Source organism: Acanthisitta chloris, unplaced genomic scaffold, assembly GCF_000695815.1.
Source record: "Acanthisitta chloris isolate BGI_N310 unplaced genomic scaffold, ASM69581v1 scaffold774, whole genome shotgun sequence".
Taxonomy (NCBI): Eukaryota; Metazoa; Chordata; class Aves; order Passeriformes; family Acanthisittidae; genus Acanthisitta; species Acanthisitta chloris.
This window is the reverse complement of record NW_008670767.1, coordinates 155,104-173,524: the sequence shown is the minus strand read 5'-3', so window position 1 is coordinate 173,524 and position 18,421 is coordinate 155,104. Positions and strand designations below refer to the sequence as shown.

The window sequence follows — 18,421 nt, the reverse complement described above, 5'->3', positions numbered from 1 at the left end:
ACTCTTTCATTTCTTAGTACACAACAGCTATCACAGTCCAGCCTTGCAAGGGGACTGGAGTTTGTCAGCAAATTATATGCATGCCACTCAGCTTCTTTCTGATAGATAAAGCATATTCTCATTGACAAGGTTTATAAAAATCATAAAATTGCTTGAAGTGCTGACCAATTTAATTGTGGGTGGTTCTGGAAGATTATGGAATGGTTAATGGTTATATAGCAACAGTCAGCGCATCTCACAGGGAAATACGCTTGACTGGATTATGAGGGGACCTCATTTAGCTGAGAGTAAAAGAGAGGCAGCTATTTAGCTTAAACCTTTGATTAATATCTAGTATTCCTCTCTGTATGTATTTATATTCAATTTACATATATATATGTAATACTACATATGTACTTATATATTTTTTAAAAACCAATCCAAACTCAAATGAATGAATCACTACAGAGTTTCTGTCCCCACTGGAGGACACTTCTGCTCCATCCTCAAACCACTCACCCTTTCCCACTTCCTAAGTGCCAAAGCACACACCCTTGAACTGTGATCCAGTTCAAGAAGAGGGAGAAGACAGAGTAGACTGCTGTACTATAGGAGTGGAAACCACTTCAAGTAACAGAAAAGCAAATTTGAAATTGCTTATAAAAGTTACTATCATTTCAACCACCTAAGTAGTGCTTCCGAGCAAAAGCAAACTATGTACTTGCCTCCAGTGTACCTGTAGATCAAGTTACCTTCAGTGAATGCAATTCACCAAGTACTCTAGCTGTTTCAGGACTGTCTGAGGTGGTTTTCATACTGTCAAGATTACTCTGCTTTGCATTTTGAACTCTTTTTGCATGAGCAATTTGCATCTTAGAGGGATTTCCCATGATTGCCTCCACTTCAATTTATTTACCAGCCAGAGCTCAAATGGCTGCATCCACACCCTAATTTATTAACTTATAGAATGCATTTCTCCCTAGGCAAACTATTAAAGGAAACTGGAAAATCTAGTCTTTTGTTAACATGGAGAATTCCCCTCTATTTTGAGATATGTTCTCTGAAATGATGGACTAGTTTCCTCACCATCCACTAAGGGAAAAAAACATGATTCTCTGAGAAGTGGAATATGCATCATACCCCATCATTTAGTAAATACTCAATCATGAGCCCCCAAAGATCTATGAATGATGTCCTGTATCCCTCTTCTTTCCGCTGACAAAGCTGCTTGTTGTAGTACTTCATGCGATCCATAGAGAAACAGCCCATCTTGCATTTCGTCGCTTGTTTCTGGGCTTCACCAATATGCGATTCCAGGTCCTTCTGTGACCAGTAGGCATCTCTGTATAAGTTGGCCATGGTCCTGGAGAAAGATAATGCAGACAGCAAAAGTCAGAAGAAGGAAAAAAAGACTTGAAATTTTGTGGCTTTTGAAACAGACTTTTACATTTAGGGATTCACTTCTGCTCATATAGACTCTGGTTTTGTTTCTCCATCCAGCAGAATGGACACTCCAGTGTTTCTATGGCTGTTTTTAAAGATGGGCCCAAAGAATAAGGTGGGGGTTTTATGTTCTTGACCCTTTTTTTTTTAAACAGAACTGGCAGAAGCTTAAGGGATAAATCACCTGGTGCATTTCTGAAGCACAAATTAGGCAGAAAATTATAATAAGTTTTATTTGCTTGTTTTTTAGAACCTTAAATTCCTTCACACCAGCTTCTGTATCTTGGGTCTGATTCACTTAGTGTTTTGGCTCTGATACACTTAGTGTTAATCCTATGATATCACTATGCTTTATTTTAACACTATCATCTAAAAATAGACCTCCCAACCAATATCCAAACTTCCCTACATAGGATGATCAGACATGAGGCAGCTGTAGGTCCTGTGAGCAGGGAATAACACTGCCCATGGGAACCCAGTTCTTTCTCAAACTAGCAGGTTGTAGGGGTAAGTGTGCACTGTCCTGCAGGGTTTTTTCTGCTTGACAAGTTAGATATCAGAGGCAGTCTCAGAAGTTAATGGGAACCACAACAGCTGGAACATCAGTGGAGAGAAGCAGAGGCCTGATGCTATGGGCATCCGCAGTTACATCCACAGTACTGCTTAGAAAATAGTTTGACAAGTTTAATTATCATATGTACATTTAATTGCTGCAAATGTGGAGTTGATAAGCACAGTACAGAATTGCTTATAAAAAAAAGAGGCGCATCAAATCAAGCTAATGATCTGTTACTGAGAAACAGCTTGTTTCTATGATGTTTCAAGAAAATCTCCTCAGCTTGTCTGCTTTTAGAAGCTACAGCATCACCCTCATAAGGCCTGGTCAAGCATAAGGTGGCTTACCACGTGGTACCGGACAGCCCACTGATGTATGTTACACAGTCCAGGAGATTTAATTTCTTGAGTCCCATGAGACTGCCGTACAATCCTGTCATTGACTTCAGTCCTCCGCCTGTTGTGATGATAGCCACAACAGGGACCTGTTGAGCAGAGGGAGGATGGGACGTTCACACCGACAGCATTCAACATCGTATCCCAAACTGCAGTGGGGTCTGGTCACCACAGCCAGCCCAGGTCCTGATCTCAGAGCCCTCTCAGGTCCCTTTTCAGAAGGTAAGACTTCAAACCCAAGCAATGACTTCTTCTGCCACTTTCCTTTGGATAAACAGGGGTTCAGGGTTTAACCCAAACCTGGGTTCTTGCTTACCTCTAGGGCAAATAGGGGCACAGACGAACAAGAAGAAACCCTTCTGTGGAAACAACAATGTATTTTCTCTACATCTTCCACTCCTTTGCCACTTTTTTATTTCACACATTGACTACTACTGTATGAAAATCTGCATGCCAATCCCATGAAGAAATACACTCATTTCACAGCTACTGTTATTAAGCTACCTTTGCCAATTCTACGGATTACTTTTAAATAAATTATATTTATCTTAAGAAATTTCAAAACTGCAAGAAAGGAAGTATATAAGAAACACTCAGAGATGTTTGTTCTAAACCTTCACAAAAGGTGAAATTTGAACAAGGGAAGAAATCTTTGCTGTTTAATGTATTCAGTATTGCTGAACCAAGCCATTTATAGCATAGCATGGCAGGAATGAACACACTTCAAATCTGGCACATTCCAAATTGACAGTAATGAAGAATGCAATTACTGCAACTAGCATTTCTTGCAATAACAAGCCTCAGCAGCAGAAGCAAATGTACTTAAGACACACGGACAAGCTGGTATCTGCACAACAGAAACATGTGGCCTGCTTTGCTGGCCACTCATTTAGAAGAGTACATGAAGGCACTAGAGATTCAAGTTCTATCCCCCTGACACACACGTACTTCTTGATCCTGCAGATCCTGTGGTAGGTGAAAAACATTTTTGAGGGCACTTGCTACATATTTCTTTCTTTTCCCCAGGAAAGCCCTCTCTTCTGAACATAAGTCAAACCCAAAGCGCATGTCCAGGTCTTGGTGGCATGAACAATTACTAAGATAAAAACAGACATATAGATTAAATATTAGCACACCATATCAATCTTAAGACTTCGAAGAATATCTACAGCACCCTTCCCTTCAAACAGGATGATACAATGTGATGAGAACAGGAGACAATATTCTAACTATTTTTAAAAGTAATAAACTTACATCAATTAGTAAGCCTAACCAATGACATTATATCTCATTATTACTAATTTATGAAGAAACAATATACAGTATTAAAAAAAAATTAAATAACTTTTCCAAAACCAAAAAGACTGACCAGCTTAGAAAACCCGCTCAAATATTCAAAAGTGAGTGTATTGATTACCATTTCACGGGCTATTTTCTCATTTGAAATCTAAAATAAACCCCAATTTTCAAATGTGACATTTCCAGTGGGAAGGAAATTCTCCTTTGAGCAACCGGGGTGGGAACGCATCTCCCTCTAGCGGTGAGCATCGCTGGGATGGGTAGCGAGGAACCCAGCTCGCTGGAGGGGCCTTGGTGACATCCAGACCCTGGATGGGTTATGAGTTTATTGGAGCAGGATTTCAGCCCCGCTGCTCTTTTGTGTCTGCACTTGCACAAATTGTTTCACGGGTTAACGCTGGAAGTTCTATTTCACATCAGCCTTGACTCAAAAATTGTAAGGCACAACATTTCCCAGAGGAAGACTTCATTGGTGTCTGTTTTGAAATTTAGTAAGTCATTCCTTAGGACCCCACAGTTGTAGTTTATTTCCCTGGGCATTTGTGCTCTTCTGCTCACTAGCCTCAATCCTGGCTACAAGACATCAATGGGCAAGAGACAGTCATGGTCAGCTCAGAGCCACTCCTGGACAGCCTGTCTGGCCAGCTAGCCCTGGCCAGGCATTATCAAATGGCAGGGATTTTCTTTTTATTTCAGTGACAGGACCTCTCTCTTCTACTTAGCCCTTAATTTCAATGAAACTAGTAATGAAATGTAGATATGAGCTTTCTCCACCATCAGATTTGGATAAAATCAGTCAAATTATTGCAAACTTATCAGTAAATGACACACAAGGAGAATTTAGATGGAGCTGCAAAAGTTTTCTCTTGTCAATGAAGATACAAACAAACTGTTTCTAAAGTTCTGAAGGTAAAATATAAATAAGCAGGAAGTGTTTTTTCTGCTGTGAAATAACACTGGGTTTCCTGTTGTCTTTCATCACTTGCCTTTCTGAAATGATAGAAAACTCTGAATTCAAAATTAAGTTATTTTCCCATTTTATTTCTTAGGCACACACACAAAATCACTAGTTTTCCCAGTTCTGTGTATTATATATAGCTGTGGATAGCATGAAGCATCTTCATGTTTACTGAAGAGTATTAATGATGTCAAAACATGATCCACATTGTTTACCTTAGTTTCTGTCCAATATATAGTATAACTGGACTTAACAGAATACAAGGTTTATTGCTACTGAATATTGACAGTTAAGAAAAAAATGCAGAATTTCTGATTAAATTAAATGTTTACTCCTATCTATTGTTATTTATGTGTTTGGGTTTTTTAGCTAGCTTTGTTCTTTTTGTGAATTTCAGAGACTGACATTGACCAAAGATATTATTCTGTGGTCAGAAAGAAGAGGATAATGCTAAAATAAATACATGTTTATCAATATTTATTGATGAAAGCCAAATCTTCCTAAGGCTAATTATGTATCATATATTTTGTATGTATTTGATGTTTTATTATAAGCACATTCTAGTTTTTAGACTGAGAATTCTTGCTTGTGTCATTTCCATGTGGCTAAAACAATGTCAAAATCAAGTCTTAAGGAATAGAAGAAGATCTCTTACCAGGTTTGCGCTTTCACATTCAAATCAAATCTTTTCTCCTGGAAAACAAGAATGTGTACTGTAATTTTTAAATTTTAATTTTAAACTTGCTTTTTTCCCTTTCTGTCTTGGGGTCAGAGCTTGGTTTAGACGTCAACAAGGTCTGGCAATCACAAAGTTAAATGTCAGAGATCTTAGTATATGCTTCCAAAAGCATTCACTTATTCTTAGTGGAACATCCCTTAGTGGAACATCCTTAGTTACAGATCCCAAATCCTTTCAGGCTGCAGAAACCATTAACAATCTTGGTGCAGGAGGTTCCTGAGACTCATGCAGTAGGTTCCATTTCCTGTAATACTCACAGGCTTTCTGCAGCATCCTGAATTGCCATTTTTTTGGTGTGTTTCCTATTCTCTGTGCTCTAATACACAGGACTTCTTTGACATCCTGGCCATAGTCTCACAGTGAAGAGACTGCAAGTCTGCATTTGCTTCTGCCAAGACTCCATCATGTCTTAAAATCATTATTGCAGTCTTCATATTAACTGACAAAAAGTGCACTGTTCTGAGAGGTTGTTTCAATGGTCATATTCGAGCAATATTCTCATTATATTCTTTAAAATACATACTCTATATCTAATATTTTCAACATATTTTAATATATTGTCCTTTTCCTGGCTTGTGTTTGATGAGCAACTTTCAGTTTGGGTCCTAAACAAAGGGGAGGTCAGTGAGTCTTTGAGTAAACACAGAGAGACGTACTGAAGGCATCATATTTTCTGACATTCTTGTTGGTCTCTGTATCTACTACTGTCACATAATGGAGGTGAATAGAGTGGCAACCTGCCTCTGCAGAGAACAAAGCTGGAGAAACAAAGCTCCTCTTTGTTCTAAGTCTAAGAAAAAAATCAGAACATTCCTGATCCTCTTAGCAGCCATCTGGAACAACATTATGGGGAATGGTTTCTACCTGAGGGACATTTTATTCCCAACACCTGGAAGTGATGCTCACCTCTGCAATGGTTGTTTTCCTTCCCATGGGCAGTGAATTCAGCATCACAACTGGGGAGCCCGTCTCTGTACTGTACTTACAGGACCACTGGGAAAACAACACGATTTAGGACAAAACCAGTAATGGGTTTACCCTATCTCCCTCCTCCCACTATCTTGAGAGACACTTATAATCACTCCATCACTGAGGCCACTCAAACATACAGGGTGGTAGCGCCTCTTCTTTGGTAACATGACATCCAGCGTTGGCTCTGCATACTTGATGTAGTGGAACTTGATGGGACACAATGGGCTGACCACTCCATTGGGGCCCAGTGTGACATCCTGTGTCCCCTCAAAGGAGCCCTTCACAGTGAGGGAAAGTGCTTTCTCTAAAGTAGCAAAACAAAGGTTGTGAGAAATGTTAATATGATTTAACAAGAAAATTATGTTGGCTTGATTATAAGTTTGATGCAGGTAGCAGAGCTGTAGGATTTGGACCACAGCTTTGTCCAGTGGGAAGTGCACTGGAGGGAATGCTGACAGCAAAGGCAAAGGAGCAAAGCAGATTCTATTTTCATAGAAAACAGATTGAATGTTCTTGCTGTGATATAGAACTGGGATTTCAACTTTAATGCAGATCTAATAGGCCTTGTTAACATACATCTCGAGTCATTGGAGTCTATAACAACTGAATGTGTTTACCTGGCATTAACTTCATTGAATACAGCAAATAGTATTTATTCCATTAATACAATATATGAAAAGGGTATTGTCTCATCAGTAAGCATGCAATTATTGGTAAATAGATTAAAAAACCAATTAACTTACTTGATTTTTGCTTTGTCTTCTCTGCCACTTCAACTTCCAAGCAGCAAAGTTCACGACACTGTGAAAGACAGTGCAGGAATCTGAGAAAGATCACCACATCCCATTCTCATTATGAAGAAGTGTGAATCTCTCAGCTTTTGGCCATGTTCTTGATTCCCTGGCATTTCTGGGCTTTTTCCCATTAGACACTAACTAAGGAAAAGGAAAAGTTTTGGAGGGAGTTGTAGGCATCCTCCAGTAATGCCATATGGTTGAGCACAGTAAGAGGAATATACAATGGAAGAAAATCAGGAATATTTTCAGGACAGTACCATAAACACAAAGGGTTAAACTAGAAAAAGCTAAAAGAGAGATATGCTGCTGAGAGATCAAGAGTCAGTAGTAGGAAGGGTTTTCTGAAGAAGCATTTCTATTAACATTTTGGGCAGTCACTCTTCTTTCACATAATATAAATACAATAGGTCAATATTTAGTGCAGAACTTACCCACAGAGCATGCCTCATCTCCAAGGGGAGGAAAGGTTTAAGTTATCATCAAGTGGCTTTGCAGCCTTTTTTCATGATAGACAGCAGTACCTTTTTTGAAGTACTGGTATCAGAGAAAATATGGGCGGGGGGGAGTAAGTATAGGACAAACAGGAAATAATGGAATATCACCAATAAACAGGTAAATAAAATAAATAAAACAAACAAGCAAATAAAACATCCCATTCTCAAAGTATCTAAATAGCAAAGAGGGAAAAAAGAGAATGAACTGGCCTACTGAGTTCTCTAACCCTCACCCTTCCTTCCCCTTTATATTACCAAAATTTATTTATTAAAGAAAATATCTTGTGAAAGACACATACCACCAGCACTCCATTGGTAGCAATGGCTTCATGAGGACCAGAACTGGGAAACAAAATGAAAAACATGGATTTTTTTCAGATCAAAGAAATCCCACTCATCCTTGCCCAGGATGTTGCTCTTTTTTCCCACTTAGAAGAATGGCAGTCTGAGGGGACCCCGGCAGGTATGTAACAAGCTCCTTTCCATGCTTGCTTGGACTGAGCACCGCTCTGAGGGGACTCATCTCCATGCCAAAGCTGAGCAATGTGTACCATATATTTTTTTTTGTGGGGCAATCTCATGAGCATCTAAAATGGAATCTGTGATTAGGCATTCAAATTCTTCTCACTCTAAAATGTAAAATAAATGTATTTCAGCGGTAGCATGCTAGTACACCAGCATATCCCTGTTGTGGAGACAGTGATATGTATTTACAGGTATGCAAATAATTCAATCATAGAATTGGAAGGGACTCAAAAGGATCACTAAGTGCAACTCCTGGCCCTGCACAGAACAACCACAAGAATCACACAATGTGCCTGAGAGCTTTGTCTAAACACTTCTTGAACTCTGGCAGGCTTGATGCCATGACCACTTCCCTAGGGAGCCTGTTTCAAAGGGACACAAGGCAGTGGGTACCAATTACATAGGGGAAAAATAAAGCTCTCTGATCATTCAGGTGAAGTGAGGAGATGGTGTGCAGTGACTTGATTTCTGGCCTTGTTTCCCCACTAATATGAGGACTGACCTTAAGCTGGTCACTTTTTTTCTGCCATGCCTTAGTGGCAACACAGAGGCAAAAATACTAACTCATATGGGTGGCAGGCTGACCATGCTAGAGGAAGATCCTTACACTAGGGCTTCCTACACATTGTCATTGTGTTGAACAGAGAGAAAACAGAATTGCTAGGACCCAAATAGTGCTGCAAGGGAAAATTAAAGGAAGCAGAGAGACATTGGAAACCTAACAAGGATGGTTCAACACTAGGAGTCTGACCAATACATGACCTGAAACAGTCTAGGAAAAAATGATAGACATGAATGTTCACACACACAGAAAGCCTTCTGAAATGTCCTTAGGTGAACAAGTCATAGAATCATAGAATGGTTTTGGTTGGAAGGGACCTCACAGGTCTTCTAATTCCAACCTCCCCGCCCTGGGCAGGGAGACCTTCCACTACACCATGTTTCTCAGACCTCCATCCAGCCTGGCCTTAAACACTTGTAGGAATGGGGCATCCACAGCCTCTCTGAGTAACTGGTAGGTGCATCTTTGAAAACTGCATAAATCAGTTGGGTGTTGAGGGCTGCAGTAATGATGTACGAGAAGGCTGGCACTTTTACAGAAATCCCACAGAACATAACTTCTATTTCTGTTTCTTTGTTTTATCACTTTATGATTTTTTGCATTTTAAAAATAACCTTTATATCACTTACGCATCTTCCAATTTGAATTCAACCTCTAGCTCCTCCTTGGCCTGAAAGAACAAGATATTAAATGAAACAGCTACATAATGCTTTGTCCCTTGTCTAAACCCAGGTCTCCAATAAGCAATATTGAAGTAATTGTTTGCAATGCATAGCCTGTGGTAAATATTTCAAACTGGATGGTCTGAATCAACATTTCAGCCAGGTAGCTTAATGATTTCTGCCTCACCTCCTTCCTTCTTCAAGATGTCATCAAAACAACTTGTACTTCCATTTCTTAGTGTGAAGCTGCTGCAGAAAGGCAATTTGCAATTCCCTTTGTCTTCTGAACTCTAGCTTTTTCTCCCAGATATTCCTGACATTGTCCTACCATGACTTACCATACATGCTATTATCTTGGAAATTAAAGATACTTTCTGCCCATCACTTTAACATAATAAACAGAGACCGATGTTAGTGAGTGATTCAGAGCTAGTGTTAGGCAACTCCCTGTAAGGCAGTGTTGATCTGTACAAGCTGGTTCTGAATGACCTATTTTGGATACCAGAAGCAATCTGTCCATGGTAACAAGAAGTTGCATACTAGATATTTTGTTAATATCATCCTTAGATCACAAAGGGAATCAAGACTCTTTTTCCAATTTATAGATGGGAAACTGAGAAATAGAGTGAATCAGCCATTCAAGTGTGGGATACACACAGGAGTAACTTCAACTTTGCCTTTGGGATGAAAGTAGATACAATCAAAGGGGCAGGGGTTAGTGGCTATGAATTACATGGAAAAAGAAATTACAGATTATTCACCTTGCAACAGCTGTATTGGTGTTGCTCAGAGGTAGCTCACCATCAGATCCCTCCCCTACCTACCACACTGTTTCAGTCATATGGTCTTTAATAATTTATAAAGATACTGGGAAGAGGGGTTCAGTCTCTCAAATCCAGTACATTTTATGTACTTATATTTTGAATGGCAATTCATATACTCATTATTGGGATGAGCCATCCATGGCAGACTCAGACAGATATTTATAGTGTTCTATAACTCTCCACTGGTTTCTTAGTTGCTTTATTTTTTGCTCTCACATTTGGGCTAGGCTTAAAATACAGGAGCACTGTTCTTTCAATTGGAAGTTTAGCAGTATCAAAGAGCGCACAGAGAAGATGGTCATCTGGAGTAGCAAAATCCTCATCATACACTGTCAGCTCCAGCACGTTCTGGAAAAAGAGGGAGAGTAGTTTTTCATAGTTTCTGCAGTCTGGACATCATTAGCTCTAAACAAGAAGGAGTGTTGTGCTTGAAAAGAAAAGCTGTGAATTTAAATATCATCCCCCTTTGGAAAAACATACTGTAAATTGAATATTCTTTCTTCCCTAGTTCATTTTAATTGCTGTAACATAATACATTGGTTATACATATATGACATCTTAGTTAACTCCTAAATTCTGAATCTGTCTTGCACTGACTAATAAGAGTCTTTATTTTCCATTAAACTTCAATTCTGAGCTCAGTTTCTTGCCCTCCTAAGCAGTACCAATGCACATATATGGGAGGTCAGTCATCTCTGCTGTTTAACACTTTGAACAGTTCCTTATGTGCCATGCCTTAAACAATTCCTGGGAACAGTTCAGGAGATACATACACAAAATCTTCAGGCTGCTTCCAGCAGACAACTTTTGCTGCTTACCTTGACCTGACTCTGGATTCTGAAGTAGAAGGTTTCATTCCACACTGGATTGTTGGAATTTCTCACAGTTTTAGTGCGTGATTTTTCACATGTTGCAGTTGGCAGCCACAATGACACGTAGCAATCAGCCTGGCTTACTGGGTAAGGAAAGACGCAAAACAATTTTTAATGTGGCAAAGTCAGTGGTGCTGCATGACACTGGAAAGGTTACTGTATGGTACCAACAGCAAGCATGAGTTATTTAAGGAGAGAAATGCCTGATATAACGTCATTCTTTTCAAGATTTCCTTCTGAGATGGAAAAAGCACAGACACGAGATGCCCTAGAACAGAAGGTTGTTTCTATTCTTCCTTGCATGAGTTACAGACAACAGAGATATTGTGTATAAAGGGGTGAGAATTTCCTCTTCTAATCACCCACTTCAGTTTCTCAGCCAACAAGCTTTCCTGTGCTCAGGTGTGCATGCAAGCATACATGCACATACGCAATGATACTTAGCCGATGTCTGATGAGAGTGGCCTGAGACTCTCCTCCATCTTTTAAGAACAACTGCAAAAGGTTTCCATCTCTGCCTTGTCTTCAGTGATTTTCTTGATGAGGGTTTGTGAAAGCAGATGCAGAACTACCTCTGCTGTAGGAGATGGCAGAGGCTTTCTCCAGAAGGAGCTCATTGAATTAGACATTGGATGCTAACTAATTGCCACCTCCAGGAAGAAATGGACCAAGTCTCATTCCAAAATGCGCCAGGAGAAGGTTAGTGAAGGATTTTACATCCCAGTTCTCAAAGACACCTGAATTACAGTACATCTCAAACAACTACAGACAAAAATGCTATGCACTGTGTGGTGGAATGCAATGTTTCTTTGACAGGTTATGCAAAGCACTTCAGCACCTTGAAAACTTCTCTTACACAATTCTTAACAATAAAATTATCTGAGACTGTATAATGTAAAAGGTAACTTGCTTTGAGAATGGATGTCCCTTGATATGAGGCTTTTGATAGCAGCAGTAAATGGAAAAGACCCTCCAGCAGCAGGTAAGGACTCTGCAGGCAGAGAAGGGAACAGGAACTTGCACCGACTTGTGTGGAAAGGCAAAAACTTGTCTGTCTGCAACAGGATCTTTTTATTTCCTTCTCCTTTTCTTTCCTCCTCCACCAGGTTTTGCCAGGTGTCACCCTATGGCCACTGACTGTCTCAAACTGGTTGGAGGCTGTTGAAAGTGCATTTAATCAAGACTCGCTGCTTTTCTGTCCAAGTCAGAGGGAAGAACTGAAATTAAGAACTGCTTGAGAAATTATGTAAAGCATTGTGACAGGTCAATAGACACCATAATGACTGGTTTTCTGTTTTTAGAAGTTATAATGCAGAAACAAACAAACAAAAAACCCACCACATTTTTTATTCGCTTCTCCTCTTCCCTTTCTTTTCCTTTCCTTTCAGAACAAAATCCCTAAAGGGGGTTGTGTTCAAGCCCAAAGGTGGAAACAACAGTAATTGCCCCAATAGCATCTGTTTCCCTCACACAGGTGACATGGTGGACTTTGCAAACTGATGACTGGGAATTGTGACTCCCAGGAATGTTGTTTCACTTCAGACACCCATGCCCACTTTGCACTAAGTTCTAGGAGACACAGAGAGGTCTTTACCATTCCCATGGTACAGATAAACAGTAAGCAGTATCAAAAGCTCCATAATATAAAGAAGAGGTGAAGGTCCTTGAATGTTCAGAGCAGGGCAACAAAGTTGGTGAAGGGTCTGGAAGGAATGTCCTGTGTGGGGCGTCTGAGGACTTTGGTCTTATCTAGGTCGGAGAAAATGAGGCTGAGGGGTGACTTCATTGTTCTCTACAGCTTTCTGAGGAAAGGACACTGAGGGGCAGGTGCCAAGCTCCTCCCTGGGATCCAGTGACAGGATGTAAGGAAATGGTTCAAAGCTGCACCAGGGGAGATTTAGACTGGAAATTAGGAAACATTTCTTTACAGAGAGGGTAGTCAAACACTGGAACAGGCTTCCTAGAGGGGTAGTTGATACCCCAAGCCTGTCAGTGTTGAAGAGGTATTTGGACAATACCCTTAATAGCATGCTTGAACTTGGTCAGGCAGTTTGATTAGATGGTGTTTGTAGGTCGCTTTCAACTGAAACAGTCTATTCTACTCATAAACAACACAAAAACACTGCAGTGCATGGATCACATATGTTGCTGCAGGTTGCCAGGAGACTGACTGTTAACACTGAAAACACTGGCTGCTTATACCAAATATCTCCCCAGTAAGGGCCAGGACTAGTCAGCTTGACCAGTCTGGTTGCCTTACACATTTTGCCTTGCTTAGGCACATCAATATCTCTCTGAAGGAGGAACATAGTGTCTCACCTGCACCTTCTTCTTGCATCTGTATTTTATTTATAGACAGGTTATACACAGTATAAATGTACATATAAACATCTGTATAGACATATATAGACATCTGTATATAGACATTTATAGAGACATTTATAGACAGTATAAATGATTTAAGAACAAGATTTAAGGCTGCCCTCCTGTATTAAGACACCACTTGTAACTGCCTGCTACTTGTGAAATTCAAAAATTCAGTCTACGCATATCCAGGAAGCATTTCTCTCTTGGAATGGGAAGTCTTACTTGGAAGAGTTTAGCTTTTATCCAAGGATGAGACAGAAGAAAAATTATTAGGCTTCTTTATGTGAGTTCCATAATTTACTTGTATATTCCTTTCATTCATTTTAAACTTCCTGTTTGATACTTTTATTAGATGCTCACATTTATTTTCACATTGCAAACAACAGTGAAAAGTGACTCCCTATTCATCTTCTTCCCCTATTCCTTTGTGTAGAGACAGCTTTCATGTCCTCCTCAATAATTTCACTTCCACTCCTAAGGACTGTAGCCTATTTAGTCCCATGGAATGTAAAAGTTGTTTCAGATCTGTCATCATATTTGGTCCCTTTCTGCAACTCCTTTTGTTACTCTGTTTCCTCAAGTGTTATTATTTATTTATTTTCAATCTGAGAAATTCTATGCAGATAATAATACTTTGAAGAATTTTGAAACTATTTGAATATATTTGGAGAACTTAGAACTAATGATACTGAATTTAAAGTGCATTAAAAGCAGTTTTATATAACTTCTACATGACTTTAGATATATCATTGGAGATCAATGACTGTTAGCCATTCGGCTGATAAAGTACGCTATTCTATTGATGTGATTTGGCATTCTTGTATCTTAACTGTACTTTGAGACACAAAGTATATCAAATAATCCTTAATTATATCAGTAGATGCAGCCAAGCTAGTCAGCTGTGTATTTAATGAAAAATATTGCCTCAGTTCTGCTTGCGCAGTCTTGTTCTACAACCTCATTATTTGTCTTGTTGCCTGACATGCAGAAGATCTGAGATGAGTCCCTGATGATACCTGTGTATGTTATTGCATCATCACACATGTGCCACAGCCATGGGCCAGAGAGAGGCGCAGGCTGCAGAGAGCGCAACCCAATTATATGACCTAAGATACGGCAGGTATCACGCAGAGCTGTGACATGGTGAAATTCTCTGATACACCTTCCAGAAAAGCATGTGACAACCACAGGGTAAGATGAAAATGGTACTGCGTGGTAAATCCAGACCTTCGTCTTTCAGAACATCTTCCCTTACTCTTCCTGCGTAAGAGGCTGTAGTCTAATTACTGCTGCTTACAGTGAAACAGGAGAATCAAGATAATTAAGAGGGTTGCACCACTTCCCTTCTCACTCTAGAGCTAATTTTCAGCTTTCACAGGTGGTCACATAGCTGTATTCACTCAAAGAAAGAGAACTATTAACTTGTTTATTTTTGTGTGAAATGCCTCTCCCAGGCACATGTGGATAGTCCATATTCTTTAACAAAGCATTGGTGTTTTCCTTTCCTGCTTCCTGACTTCTCACAACTTTCCTGCCATGTGAGTCACACTCTTACACAACTGCAAGACTGCTGCATGAACGTTAGAAGGGACAAGGCTTCCAGCTCTCAGTCAGCATGTATTTTGACTGTCGTTTCAGAGTAACTAATATTGGCATTAGCTTGGTGGTAATAATTGTAGAAAGCTTTTTGCTGTTCATCTTTGTTAAAATCAAGATTGAGTGGGATGAAAATGTTTGCTCCTCCCAGCCACATTTCCCAGGGTGCTACAACCCATCAGCAGAATTACACCTTGCTTTTGAAAATGTGGGATGTTGTCTTTTTCATCTACCTATGTCAGAAACTCTAGTTTCTTTGAGAGAAAGTACTTATCCTCAAAAACACATTCAAGTCTTGAAACCAGTCAGAAAGCACAGGCATAACACTCAATGAAACAGCAACAAGGACTGGCCTGATGTATAACATTTATAACAACTAATTTACATAAACACTGGGTTATTTCAGAAACACTAGGAAAATGTTGCTATACAATTATAAAAGATGTAATGTTGCCTGGACCCTGGAATGCCACTAAGAATGGAGAAACTTACAGACATCCACTCGTTGGAGATTTCTCATCCGGATGATCCTTACAGTCAACAGGTAGCAGGGAGAGGATTCTATCTGGAGATGAACAGTACAAAATGGAGTCTGAATAAGGCTTTGATGGGAAAAAGTATCAAATGTGCAAAATAACTGTGTGCTTCAAAACAATAATACACTTGGTAAAATTTGGGTCAACTATTTCACAGTTCTGCAGATGAAAATCTGCAGCATCAGCTTCTCCTGTTAAACAAGTCTAAACGTTTTATACATTTCACTGTCTTTTTGCTTTGGTGCTCTAAGAGTCTGGATTGCTCATCAGAGCAGACAAGAAAGGGATAAATCCCTGATAACTCATACAGCCTGTGAGATGCTTGCAAACTATCTTGCTCTGAAACTGCTGAGTTTAGCTCTATAGCATAGCTACAGTAAGTCTCTTGCACAGAGTAAATGCACTGGTGAGCACCATGGTGGAGTTGTCAAAATACCATCAGTCTTACTCAAAGTTACAGTCAATCCCCTTAGTAACCACCCATGAGGTCCCATTGCATTGAAGAAAGTGCTGTGGAGAATATCTGTTGTTATGGACTCCCTTGAGATAGACCTTAAGTACTGCTCTTTAAGAGGTACTTTTGCCTTATTCTTTGAAAACATAGATTGGTTTTCTATTTACAATTGTATAAGAAAACCAGTAATAATAATCTGAACTTTACCATAACAATGATATAAACCAATGGCTGAGAATAGTTTCCAGAGAATTTAGAGGATGAAGAGCTAAGAATAGTTTGTCTTTGGGGAAAAACTAAAGAACACTACCTTCCTCCTAAGAAATCTTAAGATTGAAAAGGCTTAACTTCCTTTGTTCCCTTTGAGTGTCTCAGCCTTAACCTTCTATAAAACAAGTCTCTCCAGATTTTGTGACTGCAGGGACCTCTTCCTATTTATTATTAGAAGATAAATGTGATTTCCTTCTTCTAAGGAAGACAATTTCCTGCTGGCTCATTCCATAAACCTGTCTCTGGCTCAGAGCTATCTGCAAAAGGCTATTGTGACAAAACCAATAAATAAATCAGCATTTCCTGTGGCTGTGACACATAGTCATTTCCTCACACTCCTAGAAACTTTTTCCACCTGCATAAGTGGTTGCAGCAGAGCCCTCCAAATCATTCTTTTTGACAACTGCTATTTTTATCAACCAATTTCCTCTCATTTAGGAGCATCCTTGTATTTCTATAGCACTTCAGAGGCTTCCTAGAATAACCATAAACAAGCACACAAAATAGATGTTAGGGCAGATAAAGAGAAGCTGGAAGAACCTCATTTAAAACAATGCATGCGATGTGGCCAATTTTTATCTTTTTTAAGACAACAGAGCAAAGAAGGCGTTATTTTCAGATGGAAAGACAATTATGTCTCCTTCGCCACAACAAATTACTTTTTAAATATGTGATTGAAATCCTCTCTTCTCTCCTCTAACACATCATGTTATGTTAAAATCTTTTTCTTAAAAGGTATTCCTGCTTGCACCCCGCATATAAATGCCTCAAGAATTCTTTGGGTTTTTTCTTTTTTAGTGTTTCTTGAGGAAATTCAACCTGACATACATCCACCTTCTATTTCAAGTGTTATCAAAGGAGAAAAAGCCTAACAGAAGCCGCAAAATTTGCAAACAACTGAGGGAAGGGTATGTCCTCAGAGCTACCCCATTCAAGGACACTGGTTCACACTTCAGAAACTGTATAGCCACATTAATACAGTTCTACACCCAGTTAATTAACCCTTTTTCTCAGCTGGGTAATTAGCAAAGGTGAATCACCACACTCACACGTTAGGAATGAGCTTAGACATCTCAGCATTAGCCCTAGAAGGCAGAAACTCATTATTCCTTAGGATCTGCATAAACATGGAGGAAATTCTTGCAAGCATTTATCTTCAGAGATTGAGCAAGGTGCTGCCAGCTCCTGGATCAGCTCCAGCTATGCTTCCTCTGACAACTAGCTTGCGTGAGAACCAACAGATTCAAAATTCGCAAAACAGTTTGAGATCTTCAGATAGGAGAAAAGATGGGTTGAAGTTTTCCTTAATGACTGTTACATGGTTTCTGCCATCTGATCACCTTCCTTCTGATTACCATGTAATGAGTTTCTAATATGTTAGCCAGATTTTTCCCATCTGGCATGGGGAAATCAGTTCTCAGAGATACAGGTTTCACAAAAAGAATTACTGAAGTTTCACACAAAAAAATTAAAATTAAAAAAAAATCAGTGACTTCATGGAAGCTACAGAAACCAGGACCTGTACTTGGGCTAGAGGAGTGGCAGATGCCACCAGCTACCTACTTGAGGAAAAGGCAGCAGCCAGACGTCAGCCGTCCTGGCAGCCCTGGCACCTGCCAGTGTGGGTGGCAAAGACAACAGGGAGAGTAGAAATCACCTGGTGATCAGGCCTTGCTAGTTCTTCTGCTCCCAGGAGGATTTGCTATTTTAATTAATTCCAGGAACATTTTAATCAAAATAAATGTATTTAAATAGCAACTGTGACAACTATAACATGTTGTACTAGGGTCTAGTTATAGAGACAAAGAAAATAGCAGTCATGCATGTATAAAACAAAGAACATAAGTTCTGTTATTCTGCTTACTTAGCATCTATTATGATCTCTTTAACAAGCAAAAAAAAGCTGCTGCTATGTAATGGTGTACCACATAAGGAGAGGTTTCCAACACAATGGTGGAAGACTTCAATGGTGCAAGACCCCATGCAGCATCCTACCCTGGGGCTAATAGTGACATGCTACAACCATTTAGCACTGTCATACTGTAGCTTTGCTTTTGATAAAATCAAGACTCATGTAGTCACTCTGTGACTGTTTTGTTGATTGTCAATTTGTCAGCTTGT

The 18,421-nt window shown here is 39.5% G+C and overlaps 1 protein-coding gene across 1 annotated transcript in view; it reads right to left on the bottom strand.

Annotated features, from left to right (window-relative positions):
* Positions 1-15,602, bottom strand: part of LOC103801370 (cytosolic phospholipase A2 epsilon-like) — a gene marked incomplete at its 3' end in the record, with an annotated part of 23,594 nt that extends 7,992 nt beyond the window's left edge. The window contains exons 1-11 of the mRNA XM_009073782.1: positions 15,533-15,602; positions 11,024-11,160; positions 10,422-10,553; positions 9,349-9,389; positions 7,932-7,974; positions 7,085-7,142; positions 6,479-6,645; positions 5,286-5,323; positions 3,322-3,469; positions 2,326-2,462; positions 1,120-1,342 (exon numbers count right to left, since the gene is read on the bottom strand). Coding sequence (XP_009072030.1) covers positions 1,120-1,342; positions 2,326-2,462; positions 3,322-3,469; positions 5,286-5,323; positions 6,479-6,645; positions 7,085-7,142; positions 7,932-7,974; positions 9,349-9,389; positions 10,422-10,553; positions 11,024-11,160; positions 15,533-15,560 — 1,152 coding nt within the window. The remainder of the gene's footprint in view (positions 1-1,119; positions 1,343-2,325; positions 2,463-3,321; positions 3,470-5,285; positions 5,324-6,478; positions 6,646-7,084; positions 7,143-7,931; positions 7,975-9,348; positions 9,390-10,421; positions 10,554-11,023; positions 11,161-15,532) is intronic.
* Positions 15,603-18,421: the final 2,819 nt, after the last annotated feature.